We start from the raw sequence: 21,789 nt of genomic DNA, 5'->3' as shown, positions 1-21,789 counted from the left end.
CTAACAAATAACTCAATAAATTAGGTGGAGTAAAGATGAAAATAAATATAAATGACAAGCACTCGCATGTGGCTCACTTCGAAATTCAAATGGACAATGGATTGTTGGCTTTAGTAGGAACCTAAAGGGTCTGTAGAACTACTTGAGTTATGGGCATGCTATGATGGACTCACTCTAGTAATGTATAAAGGACAGAGTGAAGTTGTCGTTGATTCCGATCCAATGTCTCCATAGCAAGAAGTATACATAAACTAAAAAAGAGAAAATATCATCATTAGACATATATCGTGAAACGAGCTTAATAACGAACCATATGATCAACTACTACAATGAAATACGAAGGATTACTACAGAATTTAAAAGCCTTTTTTTTACTCAGAAAACAAATAATTTAATGAAATGAGAAAAAATAAATAAAAAAAGCTAGAAGTGTTTGCACTAAATGCACGTGTTAGAATCGAATTGGCATAAATGATAAACCCCAACTTGCTTGCAATTGCAAGAAGCACTTCAAACCCAACCTTCTGTTTTTTTCTCATAAAACCTCCCCACTACTGATTTCTCTATATAATCTAATGTTCTCCCGTTGTTTTAGCCGTCTTTAACACTTTTCAATGGCTTCCTCTTCTGTTATTGCTTGGTTTCAACTCTCAATCTTTTCATTCTTTTAACTTACTATCAAATTATTCACTTGTTTGCTCCTCATTCTCTGTTTTCTTGTTGTAATCTCAGGGGCTCAGGTGAAGATGGTCAATTGGGTATCGGAAACAATGAAGAAAGAGAATGGGTTTGCGTTGTTCAAGCTCTTGAGCCTCACAATGTTCGCTCCGTCGTCGCTGGCAGCCGTAATTCTCTCGCTATTTGTGATGATGGCAAGGTCTCTACCGCCACTCCCCCTTTCTGCTTTTACATATGGTTATATATTCATTCTTCTTAGTGTTTTTGAAGTGGGTATTGATTGTTTACTCAGTCCTTAATTCCATTTGGTTAAATCTGTGTTTGTAACGAGCATCGGCTGATCTTCAACTGTTCCAACTTGGGGTATCGGGATTTTGATTGATCAGCTGTTTCTTTTGCTACTTGCCTTCAGTCACCTTTTTTTTTTCTCGATATTGTTTCGAACAACAAAGAATTTACCGATGGAAAAAGTGGTGAGGAGCTTGGTTTCAAATATTGTGAATGGAGAAAATAGAGACTCGAGAAGCTTTTCTACTGTTTGACCTGGCTCGATTTTAAAATAGTCGGGTCCAATGGGTCCACCGGATACTGAGGCCTCAAACACACACACACAAAAAGAACAAAAATGAACGGATGAGTAGAATGCATTTGTTTTCTACAAAAATTATTTACTTTATGTGTGTTGGTTGTTATCTATGTTATTTGGACTTTGATGTGAGTCTTGAAGATATTTGTTTGACATGGTATGTTCATTCTTTTTTCCGAAATATATTTGGATAATTAAAAGTAAAATGGTGATTTTATTTGGAAAATAAATTAGGTTACTTTACTAATGTACAAAATAGTTATGTTATGTTATGCCTATGTTGAATTTTAGTTAGTATTTTGTCTTCCCATTTTGCTTTTTCCTGTTAGCAACTTATGAGGAAGCAAACAGCATGAAAAGGAAAAGTCAAATAGAGTTCTAATGTTTAACTCTGTCGTGTATATATATATTGGAATGCAATTTTCCTTTGCATTTTGAAGCAAAAACCAAACAGTTCCATTGTTTCTCAAATTTCATTTGTTGCTGAGTGTTTTGAAACAGATCTTGGTTGGAATTGAAGTATTTTTCTCTGGCAACCAGAGATTAGTTGATTTCTTGGTGTTGTGAAATATGAATGTTTCTTTATAATTTGGCAAATTCCCATTTCCCTTCCTCTTGTATACTTGGAGTTTAAATATCTGAAGCTTGATTTATTTCTTGGGGTTCTCTGTTGAACTTCAGTTGTTTACTTGGGGATGGAACCAGAGAGGAACCCTAGGGCACCCTCCCGAGACCAAAACTGAGAATATTCCAAGTCAGGTTAAGGCTCTTGCTAATGTTAAAATTGTTCAGGTAATTTTATTTCCCTATCATATTGTTGCTTTTGCATGTTAAAATTTTCAAATAGTAATATGGAGTTTTAATTTTATTTCCATCACATATAGTTTCCCTTGCATGTTAAATTGTTATTTCTCTATTTATTCTAGGCGGCTATTGGTGGGTGGCATTGTTTGGCTGTTGATGATGAAGGCAGAGCTTATGCCTGGGGTAAGCTATTAGTTTTATATATATATACATATACACATACAGACATGTATAAATATTTGTTGCTAGAGAACTCAAAAGGATCACACTGGATAAATATCCTATGTTTTTTAAAGGAGTAGCTTAGTGTGCTATTCGATTAACAAGTTTGTTGTGGAATGTATATTTCTTTGTCATTGGGTGGGTGAGAGAAGGTTGATTAGTCGGCTTTATGGCTTTGGCGAGATTGGGTTAAATTATTCATTGTGATTAATGCAGCGAGTGAAGTGTGTGTTCAATGAATGTAATTATGTGAAGTGTGTTTGCACAGGTGGGAACGAATATGGGCAGTGTGGTGAAGAGCCTGAGCGGAAAGATGATACTGGTAGGCCTTTGAGAAGGGACATTGTGATTCCTCAGCGCTGTGCGCCAAAGCTTGTAGTTCGCCAGGTAGTTTATTTGAATTTATGACTGTACTTTTGGTTGAAGTTGAATCAGATTGCATGAATCTTCTTGCCTTGTTTCTTAATAACCTGTTTGAATATGCTTAAGGCACACTTTTAGGGGCATAAATTATCTTAACAATTAACTTCATTTGTCCTATTTGAATCTCTGGCAAAGAAGGTTTTTTGAATCCCAAATTTTAAAGATGAATTCTAATTATCATGTTCAATTCAAGACCTTGTTGGCAAAGCATCTTTAACCTTGATGCTTTTACCATATGTTACTTTGACTCTTCATTTTGCTTGGAGTACTTATATTTGACACCCATGTCCCATACATATTTGGACATGGTTATGAGGATATGATCATCAAAAGACCCTCCAAATATATAAAAGTTTTGGAAAGAAAACTGCACACACTCACATCGGAAACACTTAGACCTAAGTCTGAGTAAACATAACTTTTGCCAGCAGAATAACCAGAAAAAGAAAAAAGAGGTTCAACGACTTTACGGAGTAAAACATTTTCAAACAATATGGATATAACAACCACCTACCTGTTTTTTTATTACATAATTTTACTACGTGGTAATTAATGTTATCCTGGCACTAGTTATTTTCTTTAAATAAAAGGTAATAAGGGAAAGTAGGGGGAAAAGAGAACAAAAGAGTGGAAATGCTTGAAAATGTCTCCTTTGGTTCTCTCATCTCCCTTAATTTTAGTTGCATGTAATCTATCTATTGGTTCTTGATACCTATGTTGCTCGGACTCTTTATTTTTCTTGAATTACCCGTGTCTAACACATGGATATGGGGATTCAACCTCCTAGAGTCCTCCAAGATACATACCCGTATTTGACACTCACACCCAAGTCCAAGTAATATGGCTTGATACAGGTAGAGCATATAAATCTTAACTGTACTTATTTTTTCTCACATGACAACTAGCTTTTCTTTTTTTATTCATTCGTATAATGCTTATATGAGGTTCAAATCTTTCAGTGTGCCTAAGCAAGTCTTCTGGTCCTGTTTTTTGAATACCTATTTCAGTAAACGATGGGTTCATTTTGATACAGCATTTCTCTGTTTGCTTTATTATTAGCATATTTTTCATATGGTGTAGATTCATTTCTCTTACATCAGCTGTCTTTGTACATGATGCTTGTTTTCGGAGCTGGAGCTTAACCTAAATTTGTGTTTAATAACCGGTGATTTATATTTTAGGTAGCTGCTGGGGGTACCCATTCTGTAGTGCTGACACGTGAAGGATATGTTTGGACCTGGGGTCAACCTTGGCCACCCGGAGACATGTATATTACCTTTGATTCAAGTTTTTTTAGTTTTCTTTAGTGCTAGGGGTTTTCCAACCCAAGTGATCATATTCGAGGAGTGCAGTTAAATCATCTTGATATCTTTCTGCATATTCATAGCATATGTTAAACATTAATGCAAAATTCCTTTTCCCTTTCTCAGAAAACAAATATCTGTTCCTGTGAGAGTACAAGGTCTCGAAAATGTGAGGCTTATCACAGTGGGAGCATTTCATAATTTGGCTCTCCAGGAGGATGGGACTTTATGGGCATGGGGTAATAACGAATACGGACAACTTGGAACTGGGGACACTCAGCCAAGATCACAACCTATACCCGTCCAAGGATTATCTGGTCTCACTTTGGTATGCATTACCTTGTTAAGTTCCCTACTATCATCGTATTTATCTAGTTGTTGGCAAATTGTATTTAGAAGACTCAGTTCCATCGATGGTTGGAATGGATGGAAGTATAGGCCACAAGGATTTGATGAAGGTGTATCTACTAAGTAATGGTAGATCTCTGAAATCTTAACTATTGCTTTTAGGTTTGATAGGTTATAAATATACCCTCAGTCTCTTATGTTTATCTTGTTACGAACTTCAGTAATCAGATAAAATTAATAATAGTGACTGTTCTTGCTTTTGTTTCTTCATTCGTTCTTCATTTTAAAGTTCTGTTGTTTAGTGCTCCTAAGGTTTTATCAATAACTTTATCCTTTCTTCTTTGCTAGCTTTGGTCGTGTGTAATGTTTATTAATAGTCTGATTGGCCTTTTATTTGTCTGCACGTTTAGGTTGATATTGCTGCTGGTGGATGGCATTCCACTGCATTGACTGATGATGGAGAGGTATTTATCCATTTTTCTTTGGAGAAACTGAAAATACAAAGTGCATCTAGTGTGATCAAGAGATTTTATCATGTTTTAACTTTCATGAATTCTAGAAGAAATTCTACTTATTTGGAACATTGCTGCCAAGCCTCTTTTGGCTAATTAATGATGGAGAAAATAAGTCAGCTTTATGGATACAGCCATTTTGTTATTTCTATTATTTTGCTGAAGTTACAAGCATAAATGCCTTTCAGCTTTGGAGCATGTAAAATTTCCCGTGAAAGGCAATATTTCTGTTTATGTCTTTTATTTTAGGTGTATGGTTGGGGAAGAGGAGAACATGGGAGGCTCGGGTTTGGAGATAACGATAAGAGCAGTAAAATGGTGCCGCAAAGGGTTCAACTTTTAGCTGGGGAAGATATTGTTCAGGTATTGCACTTCATCTCTCTGTGCAGCTAGTACAAAGTTCTAGCTATTCAAATTCTAGCATTTGTTTCAGCTTGTTCGGATTAGGGAGTATAAAAGATATACATGTAATTAAGTTAAAAATATGATGATGAAGAAGCTTAAATGCATTTGTGTTACAAATACAATTTGATACATGGAATAATGAACACCTCTACTCTACTCATTTCTTACTGTGGCTTGTGGTTAAAACGTGTATTTTAATCCAGGTATCTTGTGGTGGAACACATTCGGTTGCATTGACACGTGATGGGCGCATGTTTTCGGTAAAATACTTAACACATCTTCTTTAGTTGCTTTGCCTGCTAAATTCAATGGATGGAGTATGATCCCGTAACCCGAGTAAACAAATTAAGCATATCAAACTTTATCTCAGTGGCTAGTCTTCTTCTGAATTTGAGTTTGCTCTTGTATGTTTTCTCTTCATAATGGAATCTTTTATCAATCCATCATTTCATTTTTTGGGCAAATATCACCTTTGCTTGGAATCTGCCATTCACCGTCCTCCCTCTAGTCTTCATCCATTCTTGGTTTATCTTCAGTTTGCTTTTCTCTAATGCACATAAACCGAGATAATGAATTAAGGCTGAATGTATAACTGACAAAACTTCAGTTGGATGTATATTGGAATTTTGGTTTCTTGATGCGGGTTTCGTCCTTGAGACTGCATGAGGATCTACCAACTTAAAAACTCTAGGGTTTATTCAGAGGTTGATAATGTCAGACAAGTATTCATATCCAACGCTCACATCCAAGTAACTTGGGTAAAAACATTGATAAATTTCAAAGAAAATGACTCAAGTAACAGATAACAGGATCAATATATATGCATTCTTAGTGTTTTCGTAATTTTTATGTATTCTAAATAAATATGCAACCAATATACGACTGAAGATTCTCCCCTCTGTACTTGTGTGCCTGTTGCCTAGATTCGGTGATTCGTGTATTCATGTCGTGTTAGTGTATTTTCTTGTGTTATAATCTTGTTTAAGGTGTTCTATATTTATTTAACTTTTGGCATCTTAATAAATTGTTTTAGATAGATTTAGATATGCTCATGTATTCATGTCATGTTTGTATTTCCTTCTTGTATGGTATCGTGTTTTAGTTATTTTTTCCATGTTGTGTAATCATATGGTGTCGCCTTACCCATGCCATAGCTTTGACATAAATGCTGAGATGATTTATCCACCCATTTCATCATTGCATATTACAGTATAAAACATGAATCATGCTGACCGTTTTGTATCATGGGGCAGTTTGGACGAGGTGACCATGGACGACTAGGTTATGGGCGGAAGGCAACAACAGGTCAACCCATGGAAGTCCCGATCAATCTGCCAGCTCCAAAAAGTGTTAGCGGAAGTGGTGCTGAAGGATATTGGATCTCTAAACTTGTTGCATGCGGAGGCCGCCATACGCTTGCTATAGTAGAATGGAAGACCGATGAATCTAAGCCATAACTGAAGAATGTAATGTTCTCATATATATAAATATAAAACTTGATGACTGAAGAACAGCAAAACAAGGTTCCATTTAAAAAGCATGATGAGGAATAGCTGAATAAATGAACGTACTGTTCACTTAAATGGGTCTTTTACTGATAGATTGGAAGTTCAGTAGCTACTAATAATTTCAACATTCATTTTTTTTTTCAAAATTTATCAAACATCACTTAAATAATTAAATCAAATATGCCTCACTTAAAATGGCATAAGCACGTTCTTTTAATAACTAAACCGGGTAATTGGATCGGTTGAATTGATCGGTTTGAAATAAAGGATTGGAATGGTTGATTTGCAAATGTTTTTTTTTTAAATTTTTATTATTTTTTAAAGTTTATTCAATTGAATTGGATAAATAAGTCGGATTGAGGATAAATGATTTTATTGATTTGATTTTGAAATCTAGGTATGATCCATGCTTCACTTAATCACATTAGGATGTTTATAACTAGACTTGTACAAGGGTCAAGTACTTTGCCTCGCCCAAGGCAAGTATTTTTACATCTCGATTCGATCCGTTTCCTATTTAATTTAAATAATATTTTTAAAAAATAAATTTAATTATAAAAATATATAAAATATCAATTAAAAAATATTTTAAATATATTTTTATTAATTTTTGAATAATAAAACGAACTTTTCAAATGAATAAATTTAAAAATAGACTTGAGTTTGAAAATTTTTAAAATTATGCCTCGATTCCGCCCATAAACACATCTAATTATAACTTGACGAATAAACTTGGATCTACTGATTGAATTTGCTGGAAATTAACACACTTGAATTTTTATTCCATCGTAGATTCTTTCCAAGCTGTGGAATTCTTTTAGGATATTACAACATGCCATCGCTATGCTTCGGAAAATTGAATTAAAACAATATTTATAAAATTATATTAATAAATAAAAATATAATTATTAATAATTATATCTAAACTTAACAATTAATATGAAATAATTCAATGATTAAGATATTAATACAAAAACATGAAAAATAATTAGGCGTGACAAAAAAAAAATAGCATGACAATAAAGATATATCAATATGTTAAAATCCATATAAAATAAATTATTAACATGTAATGTTTTTGTTTAAATTTATAATCTTTTTATTGATGTTTAACTAATTAAACAATAAAATTACATATGAAATTATATTTAATGTGTAATATGATATGTAAATTTTGATTTGTTTCAATTGTACACATAAAATATTAATTTTTATTCAATTGTAAACATTTAGAAAAATAAATAAATCCAATTATTCTCATGTTGGGACTACATCAAAACATATTTTTAGTGGCATTTTTTTGGGCCTATAGCAGCGCATATAAGCGTCGCTAAAACTATTTGCAGCGTTTTGATAAGCGCCGTAAAAACACTGCTGAATTTTATGACGTTTATGTGGGAAAACGCCGCTATGGAACATGACCTTTAGCGGCGCTTTTCTCACAAATGACGCTAAAGAGCATGACATTAGCGCTCTAAAGGTCATCTTCTTTAGTGACGTTTTAGTAAAAGCGTTGCTAAAAGTCATCTTCTTTGGCGGCGTTTGTGGAAAAATCGCCACTAACTTTAGCAGATTTTTAACAACCCATTTTCATTCATTAGAATCTGAATTGTCAACATAATTTCCTGTAACATCAAATCCAACCAAAAACTACAAATCTAAATGATACTTCAAATCCAACGAAAGAAATATGTATATGATCTAAATTAATAAATGAAATAACAAAATTTATTATATTCAAAAGTTAACATGTTTAAATTCTTACAATAAGAAAAAAAACGTCTACGATGACGGATTTTGCGGCTGCTGAAACATCTTCATCATATTCTGAAGCTGTAGTTGGAGTTCGTCATATTTTTTGCTTGCCTCTGCTTCCCTCGCTGCTGCCTCCACTTTAAGTTGTAGCTGGAGTTCTTCATATTTTCTTTGAGCCTCTGCTTCCCTCGATGCTGTCTCCGCTTTAAGTTAAGCAATTTGTTCAACTGTGAGCCATCTGTTCTCTTAACATCTGAACTTCAGCTTGAGCCTGATTCCCCGAAGGCATGTATTGCTACGAGATAGGTCCAAAATATTGGGTTAGGTTAACAAAAGATCCTTGAAATCGAATCTAACCATACCTTTCAGGACCCAAAACTTCATTAATAATTCAGTTATCAATGTCGTCAAGATTAATAGAACTATCACTTGAAGCGATCGCTTCATACTCCTCCCTTTTATCCTTTAGTTTCTCCTAATAAATAAATCAAAGAGTTAGAAATGAAATATATAATCAAGACAAATGCAACATAACTTAACATTATTTGCATTACAAACGACGAATTAAACCATTATAATTAAACATGATAAATATTTAAAATATTTCAAAATTTATTAAGTAAATATACTATAATTTCTGCAGCTTCAGTAGTCATAGGAGATCCTTCTTTCTTTCTATGTGTAATATCAAAAAGCTGAAGGCATCTAACTTTTTGACCAAATGACAGTTCCTACAATATAGGAGGAAAAATATTATTTAGTAGAAAGTAATTAATATTTGACACAATTAATAAATTCAAAATACCTCGTAATCAGCTACACAATCAAAACTTTTCGACCTAGCTGTGTGCGTGAATTTTTGTTTTTGCCTATTTGTAGTTCCAACTCACTCACAATCCTACATTATGAAATTATTATTACGTATATAGTAAATATTATAAACCGAAATAATTATAAGAGTTTGGAAATACGTAATACCTCTCATTTTTTCGAATTCCAAAATCTAACTGCATTTTCCCATTGGTACCTCAGCATTCCCGGTGGGACATTTCACAATTTCTCTTTGAGGCTTATATTTTTCTTAAAATATTCCTTCTTTAAAGCACTTTTATGGTCTCTCCAGTTTTTTTCTAATGCCTTCTTCACATAATTATCCGAGACCTCTAAAGCAAATCTCTCCTGCAAATAACACAAGTTTAGAAAGTAAATATAAATGAAACTTAAACCAAAATATTATAAATTACATTCACGTTATTACCTTAATATTATCGAGAGCTTGATTTTTGTTACTATTAGGCATATGATGCCATGACTCGTAGTTGATAGACAACAAATTGGCATTTCATGCTATAATGCCCAAGTATCCTACTAAAAGTCGAGCTTTTGATCTAATAGGCTGACCATGACTGTTTCTAGCTACTTTGACACGCTCGACAGAATTCAACTCGTATAAATCTTTTAATAGCGTACGTCCTCGAGTTTTGCGCGTTTCACCACTTTCAGCTAAAAAATTATATATTATAATATAAGAATTTGAAACAAAAATCAATAATAAAAGTCAACACTCATGTAAATTAAAGTTAACATTCTTTAAATTTATGCAGGTACGTCAGTTGTATTCAGAACATTTGAAGATCAAATAGCAGTCTATTGTTCACTATTTGTTTCTTCTGAATTTGGAGGATGTTGAACAATACTTAGATCTCACAATCTTCTTCTAGGCATTTTATTTACAATACACATAAAATAGTTGAAATATTAGTAACTAATTACAACAATAATAGTACATATAAAATAGTTGAAATATTTAACAATATCAAGATTTAAATTATAATATTACATATAATTAAAAATCGTAAAATCTTACTACATCATGATTCGTAAATATCTTCATCCACATCCTGGCGAACCCATTGAAATTGTGTACTAGTACTAGGGATAGATTCATTTAATTTTTGTTCTGGAAAAGACAAAGTTTTTGATCTTTCGTCGATGTCATCTCTACTTCCATTGCTCATGTCAAACAAGTCTCTAGGGGTGTTACGAAATACAATGTACCAACCCTCATCAGTTGGATCTTTCGAGTAAAAAACTTGTTTGACTTGAGACAAAAATACATACGGCTCGTCTATCAATTGTTGTCCAGTATGAATTAATAAATAAAAGTTCACCATTGTAAAATCAAATTGATCTTTTTTTAATTTTGCAAGAAGTATTAACATCAGCCCAATCATTTCGAAATAAGATAACCTTTCGTTTTCCATAGTAATCCAACTCAATAATGTCAGTAAGAAGTCCGTAATATTTCATATTTCCCTCAACAGGATTATTGTCCATAGCACTAGCATAACTTGTAATTGAATAATTAACAACTATTCCACAATTTTGAGTCCTCTTCAATCTTTTGCGAGATTTTGTATGAAACTTGGATCCATTGATGAGGAAGGCGCTATATCTTCTTACTACTCTATTCGAACCTTGAGAAAGCCATTTAACTTCGTCATTGACGTCATTTCCACTTCAAACCTATTGAATCGAAAGTAAATTTATTAATTATAAATGTTATACGAAAACGTTATTATTTTTAATGAAAGCTTCAGCTGCATACCGTTTGCCCTAACCATTCATGAAAAGATTCTGTGAATAACTTATGAATCTCTCGATGTTGTAATCTTTGGGAGTGTGAACGAGATCTCAAGACTTTTTTGTACTCACTATGTTAAGAAGTAGATTAGTTAATGGTTAGAAGATAAACAAATTAAAAAGATGAATTTTTATCAAATTCTAAAACTTACTCGCGTAATGGTTTAATTGAATTGTGGTGAAAAAGAACATATCGATGTGCTTGTACCCAAGATCTATCATATGAGTGTGTAATTTCAAATTTATTAATTGGTTCTCCATAACTTCGAAATAGATAAGTTTCGACTAAGTTATGATTAGTGAGCCCAGCATTTCTACTTGGTCTATTCAGTCTTGTTTCAACATTTTCTAAATATATAGAGTAGAAAGTCATGCACTCCTCTGCCAAGTAACCTTCAACAATTGATCCTTCTGGATAATGTTTATTATGACAATAAGACTTCAATTTACATAGGAACCTAAACACGATATACAACATTATCAAAAGTTGTAATTAAAGGTATATTCATGAATGAATGAAAACTTTACAAATAAAATATCACCTCTCTATAGGATACATCCACCGATATAACATTACGATATTTGATATGCATAGAAAGTACTAATAAAATCTTGAGAAAATTATATTAATATGTTTAATTCAGTATAAAGATAGTGATAAAATTTGATTAATTTAACGTTTTTAATAATATATAGTATTAATAAATTAAATTATTTATTTTAAAAGTTTTAAAGAATGAGTAGATGAGGTAAGAAATTGGTTTTTCTTTGTTTTTGATTTATTTGATTGTGCTACATAATTTTTGTGTTTAAATGATTTGTAATTTAATTTATTATAAACAAGATAAAGGTGAGCATGGTTAAAAATGTGGAATGTTGGTGCAGCTCAGCTACAGTTGAAGAGTTAAAGAGGAATAGTCAAAAAGGAAAGGAATAATTGAGTGAATAAAGATGGCAAAGCCAAATTGCAACTCACCCTTTTTATATGAAATCTTTCCAAATCTTCCTATTGGTCCTACTTACTATTATTTCCATCTTTAGGGCCTTTCGTGTACAAAATGTTCTCCAAAAATGATGTATAAACGTATTTTATGTAATTTTACAAAATAACATATAATAGAAAGGGTAAGTAGTCAAAACATCTCACTTCCACAAAGATATGATGTTTTGATTTGAAAAGCATATTTCATCTTTCAGTGTCAATTTGTCCATACTGTGTATCAGCATATTAAAAAATTCAAAACTTAATAAAATCTATAAAGAATAAAAATTATTAAAAAATTACTTAAAATATATTATCTAAAAATATATAATGCAATTAAAACTTAAGAAATAATTTAAAATATAAAATGTGAATTTTGTATTGATTAATGTTTATATCTAAATCACATTAGTTTGTATATAATATTTTCTTCTATCATTACAGGTCTTTGCTTTTTTATTTATTTATATATATACACTCATATTTGATATTAGTGTCCAACACATATTGAAATAAGAGTACCTAAATATAACTTTCAAAAAAATCTTGGCAGATGCCAAAAAAAAAAAACCCTAAAATTAAACATCCCATCATATTAGACACATATTCTTATACGATATTTATATAATTTGATACAATGCCTAGAATTATTCATAACACTTTTTCAGCCTTTAAGTAGATGGATAAACACGTTTTAGCATGCTCAAACTCATGTTCTCTGCACTGACAATAATACCAATTTCAACCTAACCAAGACTCCGTCGGCATATGATACTCATATTTGACTCCAGTAATATAGGTAAAAGAGCAAGTATGAAAGAGTTTTGACTAGAATATGATAAGATAAATAGGTCCTCTCTCTCATGTGCAATCTGTTTTTTTTTTAAATTAAATTACTTTTGCAGGTTTTTTATTCTAATTAAGGATTGGATAAAATTAATCTATTTACTATTAAATGAATTAATTTAGTCATTTTTATTATTAAAAAATTAAATAAAGCTAAATTATAACAAAGTTGCATTTATTATTTAAAAATTAATAAAATTGGGTACTTTCATCGTTTCTCTCAGCTATTTCCAGTCCAGCTTGATCCAGAATTTAGGTTCCAAGTGTTTGACAATATGTGTCAAAGAAACAAAATGCACTGACTTGTCTTGCCATCAACTTCAATATTGAATTCTATATTCCAAATTAAAGTGTGTAAGTGTAGACACTTAATATATAAGTTTCAACTTTAGATCTAAATCTCTTACTAGAATGATTCTTAAATCAAGCATTCGTTCTTGTACGGATCCTATTCTAACCTGATCGTATGCTATTTTCTGAAATATTATCCACGATTGACCAACCGTTGGTGGCGCCCCCCTTTTCTTTAGTGCTTTTCTTGGTCAGCAAGCATTTCTTGCATAAATTCACGGCTTATCTCCTCATCCACAACTTGATTAAAGGAGAACAAGACTTTGGATAGATTTAAACTAAAGTTCTGAACGAAATTTTTATGGACAAACTAACATTTATCCCTTAAATTTGGTAATTTTTCTCACTTTAGTTCTTGAATTTGTTTTGGTTCACATTAGGCTTGGAACTTGACAGGTTTTCTTAAGTTGATTCTTGAACTTGGATTTCGTTAAGATATAATGATGTGACACTTTGAGATTGCGTCATCTCCTCATGTAAATTTTTTTAAATAATTTTTAATTTTTAATATATTTTTTGTATTTTTAAATTTTATATAGAATTTTTAAAAGTTTTAAATGATGATATGTCACAACTTAGAGTGCCATGTCATCACACTTTAATGGAATCCAAGTTCAGGGATCAAATTGGAAAAATTGTTAAGTTTCAAGACTAATGTGAACAAAAAAGTTGAAAGACCAAGTTAGGAGAAGTTACCAAGTTCAATGACTAAAATTTTCTCTATCTCTATTTTTATCATGTTGTAACAAAGGATATCAACGAAGAAAAAAAGGCTGAAATTACAAAAATAGAAACCATAGACAAAGTAGTACCAAATATCTTTTTATCTTTTTTTTGTTTTGATACTAGTATGTACCAACATCGGTTGGGTTTGGTAAACCGTTTTTGGGTTATCAATATTTTTCAATAAATCTTCCATATATTTGTAGCCTATTTTCAAGTTTTTTTTGACCATATATTTATACTACAATTATACCTAATTTATATAGATATTGTTGAAGATAAAAAAAAAAGGATAGAAGATAGTAAATGGCAGCTCAAACAGGGTAAGGTGCAGAGAGTTGCTTAGAAGAAGAGAAGAGTATGAAGCATGGGATTCCAAGATTGAAGAAGTCCTCTGAGGCCAAAGATGAATACTTATAGGCAAGGCTAATAATCCTTGGTCATCAGGCATTAACATGTCTCTCATGTTGGTCTTATCGTGGTTGGCTAGTTAGGGAGTATAGTAGCCTTCTAGATAGGTGACAATAAGATAGGCAATTTAGAGAACCCACAAGTGATTAGAGAGGGTAATTGGAGAGGGAGTGGTAGAGGTGATGGTAAAAGGGAGAAGAGAAAAAAATAGGGCTGGTTCAAGTGTGACGGTAGTGATAAAAAAGCTAGATAAATACAAAGGGTTTTAGTGGTTGTAACTGCCAATGAATGGTCGTACAACACGAAAAAGAAAAAGGAGATAAAAATGTTGGAGATGAGGGGCACAAACTATCAAATTACGAGTTTGAATTTTCTATCCCAGATGAGGTAGAATGTATGAGTGATGTAAGTGGGGTTTCTGTTGCCATTATACATCTTTGAAGATGGATTTTGTTTACCCTTGAATCACTTCTTTGTGAGCTACTAAAAGAATATGATATAAGTCTTGGTCAATTGGAGGGCTTCTTATGGTAGAAGTTGGTCTCTTTTTTTCTTTATAAATTATTGTAAAAAAGGCGAACCCTTGATGTTGAATGCTTTCAAAAATTTCTACAGATTCACTATATCCAAAACTGAGTGTTTGCGAGGTATGGTGTAGTTCACACCTCGCTTAGGCAAGCAACAGATAATAAAGAACGTGATTAGAAATCTTCGCCTAGATAAACATAAATATTGACTCATCAAGAAAAAAGATAAGGAGTTTGATTTTCCTAATTGATGGTTTACCCCAAGTAGTGAACATTCTATGAAGATTCCCAACTTGGAGAAGAAATTTGAAAAGTCCAATATACTCGCTATAGATAGGCCCACCCTTTAAAGATTGAAGAACTAGTGACTATAGAGAAAATTTGAAAGTGTTGCTTAAAAGAAAGGAATCCTAATGGTTTCAAAGCAGATGACCATAGGTGTTGTATTAATGTTGATGGATTATTATCATGCGAGGAGGCTTTGCTGTGAGATATGAAGGATGAACTAAGTTTGATAATGTTAGGAAAATATAAATGAGCATAGGAATTTTCTTTATAATTCTTATTAGTGTCAAAAACATGACTAGCATTATAGAATTTTTGTTAACAAAGATGCTTTGGCAAGTTGTGATGGTCCTAATAAATGTGTTGACATTGGTGTTGTTGCTAATGTAAGCTTTATTAGAGCTAAAAGCATTGTGGTTGAAATTGTTGAAGGTGAGGTTTCTTTTTATTTTTTTTATTTTTTTTGAAACTATAACAAGCCATTAGAACATTCTTGTGATAGACTTAACTAACTCAAATAATTATCCTTTATTCATAATTCTTTTGAATACTCATTTCAATAAAATTAGGAGATATCATTCAATATTATAATCACATCATAAAATATTCATACACATGCATATTGTCACTAAATCGAGCTTTCGAGGCCCTAAAAATAACTTAGAAACAATTTGGGACCAATTTGAAACTGTTTGGAAAGTTTAGGAAAAAGATGCAAAATTTACAAAATAAGGGCCACACAGCCGTGTGCCTCACACAGTTGAGACACACGCTCATGTCTTAGGCCGTGTAACAATCGAATTAAGGACACACTGTCATGTCCCAACCCGTGTCTTTACTCGTGTAACTCTCTGAGTAGGGTCACACGGCTGTGTCACATTCCCATGTAACTCACTGACTTGCACCCTAAAGAACTCATCAGGTGACACACGGCCATGTCGCCAGACCGTGTGTCTCACATGACTGTGTCACACGCACGTGTATCTGGCCCCGTGGACCCAAAATGAACCTTAAACAACAAGTTTACCATTTCAAGCTTACTTGGACTCTAAGTAATCCATTTACTAGCCAAAATACCTATTCAAAGTGACATTAAACAAACCAAAGAAAATGCCAAATCAACATCCTAAGTATCTAACCAATGTATCCTCATTGATACCACAAGTATATACAATTATACATCAAAATGAATCGTTTATCACAACTTATCAATTTACAAAATTTAACATCTAACCAATGTACCGTACCTATCATAGGCACCTCAAACACAACATTGCATTAACACATATCATTCATATTTGCATTAAAATATCTTACCTCATTCTCGTATATATATATCATATAAGTTAGTTATTTGCAATTAAGATCATACTTAACATTTTACATAACCAAAACAATAGTAATGACATACAAGCCTATTACATGCCATATAATCCAAAATGAAAGTTCCAAAAACTATCGAAATTTATGGATAGTGTCACTTGAGTGCCGATCCGACCTGCCAACCTTCCGAGTATCTACAAAAACAATAAATAACATAAGTAAGCTCAATGAAGCTTAGTAAGTTCGACGTATTAAAATGATAAATCTTACCGAAGTAAGTACAACAAATCAAATAATACAACCATAATTTAAAAAAAATTGAGTGCTGGGACACTGATTAAAGTTTACATAAATTTTTTTAAAAAAACTACTTTAAAAAATAAATAAATTGGTTAAAGTTTAAAATATAATATAATTTTAAAAATATAATTTAATTAAAAAAGAAATAATTAAAGAAATAAAATTAATTAAAGTTTAAAATAGAAATAAAGATATAATTAAAATAGAAATAAAAAATTTTAATCAGATATAGGGTGTCAATGTGCTAGCACCCCAATTTTTTTAAATACTAGTATAAATGTATACCAGTATGATACAGTTTGAAAAAAGATATAAGGGTGTTTGCCATCTAGTGTCTAAAACCTCAAAAATCATTTTTTTTAAAGATGATTGTGTCAGAAAAAAAGGTGGTGCTAGCCATATACACCCCGTAACCTAATTTTATTGATCATTTCATGTCATTTAGGTGAATAAATTTGAATCAGGGTCATTTACATAAATAAATAATTTTTTTAGATCATTTAAGTAAAATAGCCAATTATAAGCTTATCAAAAATCATATAAATATAAATACACAAACAAAACTTAAATACTGGAATTACCATATCTAGAAAGGACAAATTATTAGACACGTACGGATTGATTGACGTAAATTCTAAACGATTGTGGAAAAAACCTTTGTACCATTTGCCTTAGTTGACAAGGTTTGAATGATAATAACAATTTTGAGAATCAGTTCTTGAACTTTCTTCTCATGTTTATCTACTCACCACCTTACAGGGCATCAATTGTCTCGTAAGTATATCAGTATTTCTCTATTATAAATAACTTTGGATTAAGATTCATATCCGCATATAAATTTTGGACAAGGATATGGATGTTTCGAGTTTGATTAAATTTGAATTAATCGATCGAATCGATTTAATTTTGTTTATCGTTAGTGGTCGAGTTTAGTTCGGTCGGAAATCTATTAAGGTGTCTTTGAAATTTCGGTTATCGGTTAATTCGATTCGAAATCGGGTAATTAATCGAATTATCCGAAATAAATAATATATATTATATATAATATTTTTTATATTAACAATGTATTTTTTGAACTATTATTTTTTATATTAATTGAAATAAATAATATATAATTTTAAACTATTAAAAAAATGAATTAACATTAGTAATATATTTTTTTTATATGTTTTATACTTATTTTAAACAAAAGACAAAAACATATAAATTTTGGTTAATCGAAATATTTCGGTTCCGCTAATATATTTGAAAAAAATTTTGATTCGGTTAACAATTAAAGATATTTATATTGGTTCAGTTAAGAACCGAACCGACCGTTTGAACACCCCTAAATACAAATACGAACATACATGATTTATTGGATAAAAATATATATATTCAATATGTTTAGAAAATTATTTTAAGTTATATATCAATACCTACAATACATCTTAATATGTTTAGATACGGGTACAACAAGGACATTTGCAGAAGGAAAAAGAAAATACGAAGAATAAAGCCACATCGATGGGTCAAAAAGCTAAGGATTGGGTAAATATTTGAAGAATAAAGTTGGTGAGGCCATTTTGCGCATGAACCTCACGTTATAGTTTGTGTGATATGAAGTTAAAGAAATAAGAACTTCTTGGGAAAAAAAAGTTTGAGAATCTCTATCTGATGGTTTTCTATTAGTTCAATCCCCACTTGTCTTACTCTTATCGAAAAGGGGAGGAAGCTTCCTTTACAACTTGAAAAGTTGGCTGTTTCTCGTAATTAGTGTAAGTGTAAAATATGAGTGTGTATTTGATATAATATTTTTATATATTTAGAGAAATTTTTTAAAATCATATTTTGATATTTAATATTGTTATGTTAAAATTTTTAAATTTTTCTATATATTTGAAAAATATTTGAAGATCATATTCTTGTGTCTATGACTAAGCATGTGTCAAATATAAATGTGCAACACGAATATTTCAAGAAAAATGAAGATCTGGAAAGTCTAACCTTTGCATTCTCTATATAAGGGTCCATCAATGTACTCATACAAATCCAACCATTACCTCATTAGTCAAATTCTACTTTTTATCTTGCGTGAGAACAAAAAGAATGGCAGCTATTTCCTTTGATCCAAGTATCAATGTTCAGATAAACCAGAAGAGCCATGGTGTTCTAGTTGAAGAGATTGAAGGGCTCATCCGAGTTCACAAAAACGGACACGTCGAGAGACCGCCAACCATCCCTATTGTCCCCTGCATAGCCACCAGTGGTGTTACAGCTAAGGACATCGTCATCAATAAATTCACCGGCTTATGGACTCGTATCTATGTCCCAAACTACTCTAACAAGATGCCTTTGCTTATTTACTTCCATGGTGGCGGATTCTGTGTTGGATCAGCTGCTTGGAGCTGCTACCATGAGTTCTTATCCGGTCTTGCTTCAAAAGCAGGGTGCATTATCTTCTCTGTAAACTACCGGTTAGCTCCTGAAAACAGGCTTCCAGCAGCTTACGACGACGGTATCGAAACCCTTATGTGGGTGAAGCAACAAGCTCTAAGTGGATCTAATGAACACAAATGGTGGTTAAGTCGATGTGATTTGTCTAGTTTGTTCCTAGCAGGTGATAGTGCTGGTGCTAATATAGCTTACAATGTGGCCACCAGATTAGGCTCCCACGGCGGCACATCAGCCAGCTCCGGAATGAAGCCATTGGTTGTCAAGGGCTCGATCTTGATTCAACCCTTTTTCGGAGGCGAGTCAAGGACCGCAACCGAAATGCATGCCACCCCACAAGTTAACTCGGCACTCACTTTACCCGCATCAGATGCATATTGGAGACTATCATTGCCTTTCGGTTCGAACCGTGACCATCCATGGTGCAACCCTTTAGCCAATGGTACACCCAAGTTAAGGGAACTGAGACTTCCACCCACGATGGTGTGTGTATCGGAGATGGATATATTGAAAGACAGAAACATGGGGTTCTGCAATGCATTGGGCGGTGCCGGTAAAAGGGTTGAAACAAAGATTTACAAAGGAGTTGGGCATGCATTTCAAATTCTTCATAATTCTCCATCTTCCCACATTCGAACTCAAGAAATGATTTCACATATTAAGACTTTCATCAACCAGTAACTGATTATTATGCATATATATATGTATCATGTAAATTTTAGATGTCAAAGTCTATTTAATTGAAACATATTTTACTTGATAATGAATTAATTCATATAGTTTTAAATCTCTTTTGCTCGGCAGTTTTAGATTCATATATGATTATGATACTTAGGTAGGAAAAACAGAATACACTCAATCAATGATACCATATTAAACATCTAAACTAAAACCAATTGATCTCTTTGGATTCTAACCCACCCCCAGTTATGAGTTTTTTGTTTTCATTTTCCTCCAAACTCACTACTGGCAAAATTCCAGTGAGCTACGTTTATTTCAATCAACACTCTTTTTCAGCTGATGCTTAAGTGGTGCAGTGAATATTCATGGGACCTCTCCTTCACTTTTTTAAACAATTTATATTTTTAATATAAAAACCGAAATCAACATCACTGTATTATAAATAGTTTTTAGTATAAATATATTTTTAGTCTTTTTACCTTTATTTTTTAATTTATATTTTATTATTTAATACAAATACTTTTTATTGTTCATTTTATATACACTCATCTTAATTTAGGGTCTGTTTGATTGAAGAAATTGATTTTCCGGAAAATCATTTCCAACTTTTCCAGCGTTTGATTGGCGGAAAACATTTTCCATTTGGAAAATGAACTCCAAAACAAGGAAAAATGGGTTACATTTTAGGGAAAATGTCTTACCCTTTCAATTTCCGTAAAACATTTTCCGTGCTCTCCTCTCTATCGCCTCCTTCATTCCTTCCTTCATTTCCGGTAGAAAATTGCTTCTATTTATCGATTTTCCAGTAACTTGTTTTTTAATTATTCAATACTTATTTTTTTAACACAATTACAAATAATTTATTTGATATTAATTTTTTCAATTTATAACGATTAATATTGTGGCTTAATAATTGAGTATTATTATAAATAAATCATTGCAATATATGTAAAAATAATTTAAAATATAAAAATTTATTAATATATATCAATACATGTAAAAAAAAATTTCGAAAAATATTTCCAGGAAATCTGCCAAACAGCCGAAAATATTTTACACAGATTCAATCAAACACCAAAAAATATTTTCTAGTAAATCATTTTACAGAAAAGTAAAACATTTTTCCGAAATCATTTTACGGAAAATATTTTACTGGCAATCAAACAGACCCTTAATTTCTCTCATTTTCTTATCCCGTCACTATAATAACATGTTTTCAATGAGATTGTAAGTGGTAATCTTTAGGCAGGAAAATGAATACAATTTGGAGGAGAAGTACCACCGTACTGACTCTTTAAAAGGGAAGGGAAAATATTCCAGTACTACTACATTTTAAAGGAAGATTTTGGGTACTTGAATGTGCTTCTTGATAAATGTCAAAACATCACTTTTCGCTAATTATAATAAAATACACAAATTGATGCATATTAATTTTTTGGTTTTGACTAAAACTATGACTTTTCACTAATCTGAATTCCATTCTAATGGTCCATGAATTATAGAGCGATCTTTGACCAACCCAAAGTTCTCCCCAAAAATAAAAGAGAGTACTAGTCTTTGTTCCAACAGTAGTTGACAAAACGTTCACGGCTTTCTCCAAGTGAATATGCTCTATTTCTGGTAGTCTTTACGAGACAACTATAAACCACTAAATCTAGAATATTACAGGCACCAACTAGACATGGATGATTTAGGGTGGGTTTGGATGGGCGATTAGGTGCGGTGCGGTGCGTTTAGCT

General features: G+C 32.0%; 2 protein-coding genes across 2 annotated transcripts; both read left to right on the top strand.

Annotated features, from left to right (window-relative positions):
- The first annotated feature begins 351 nt into the window (after positions 1-351).
- LOC107916673 (ultraviolet-B receptor UVR8) lies at positions 352-6,865 on the top strand. Its single transcript, XM_016846004.2, has 11 exons — positions 352-640; positions 733-877; positions 1,946-2,056; positions 2,191-2,251; positions 2,559-2,677; positions 3,895-3,980; positions 4,144-4,345; positions 4,776-4,829; positions 5,127-5,240; positions 5,486-5,542; positions 6,536-6,865. The coding sequence occupies exons 1-11, from the start codon at positions 615-617 to the stop codon at positions 6,737-6,739; spliced, it is 1,179 nt and encodes a 392-aa protein (XP_016701493.1). The 5' UTR covers positions 352-614; the 3' UTR covers positions 6,740-6,865.
- Positions 6,866-18,986: 12,121 nt separating this feature from the next.
- LOC107917660 (probable carboxylesterase 17) lies at positions 18,987-20,110 on the top strand. Its single transcript, XM_016846962.1, has one exon. The coding sequence runs from the start codon at positions 19,025-19,027 to the stop codon at positions 20,048-20,050; it is 1,026 nt and encodes a 341-aa protein (XP_016702451.1). The 5' UTR covers positions 18,987-19,024; the 3' UTR covers positions 20,051-20,110.
- Positions 20,111-21,789: the final 1,679 nt, after the last annotated feature.

The sequence above is a fragment of the Gossypium hirsutum genome, chromosome D11, assembly GCF_007990345.1.
Source record: "Gossypium hirsutum isolate 1008001.06 chromosome D11, Gossypium_hirsutum_v2.1, whole genome shotgun sequence".
NCBI classification, from domain to species: Eukaryota; Viridiplantae; Streptophyta; class Magnoliopsida; order Malvales; family Malvaceae; genus Gossypium; species Gossypium hirsutum.
The sequence above is the reverse complement of the archived record's forward strand: the minus strand, read 5'-3'. Positions and strand labels throughout refer to the sequence as shown.

Excerpts from the sequence above, each read along its gene's own strand:
- LOC107916673 (XM_016846004.2), top strand. The coding sequence starts at position 615 with ATGGCTTCCTCTTCTGTTATTGCTTG. Across the intron at positions 2,057-2,190 it reads CTAATGTTAAAATTGTTCAG|GCGGCTATTGGTGGGTGGCA; the intron begins GTAATTTTATTT and ends TATTTATTCTAG. Across the intron at positions 4,830-5,126 it reads CATTGACTGATGATGGAGAG|GTGTATGGTTGGGGAAGAGG; the intron begins GTATTTATCCAT and ends CTTTTATTTTAG.
- LOC107917660 (XM_016846962.1), top strand. The coding sequence starts at position 19,025 with ATGGCAGCTATTTCCTTTGATCCAAGTATCAATGTTCAGATAAACCAG.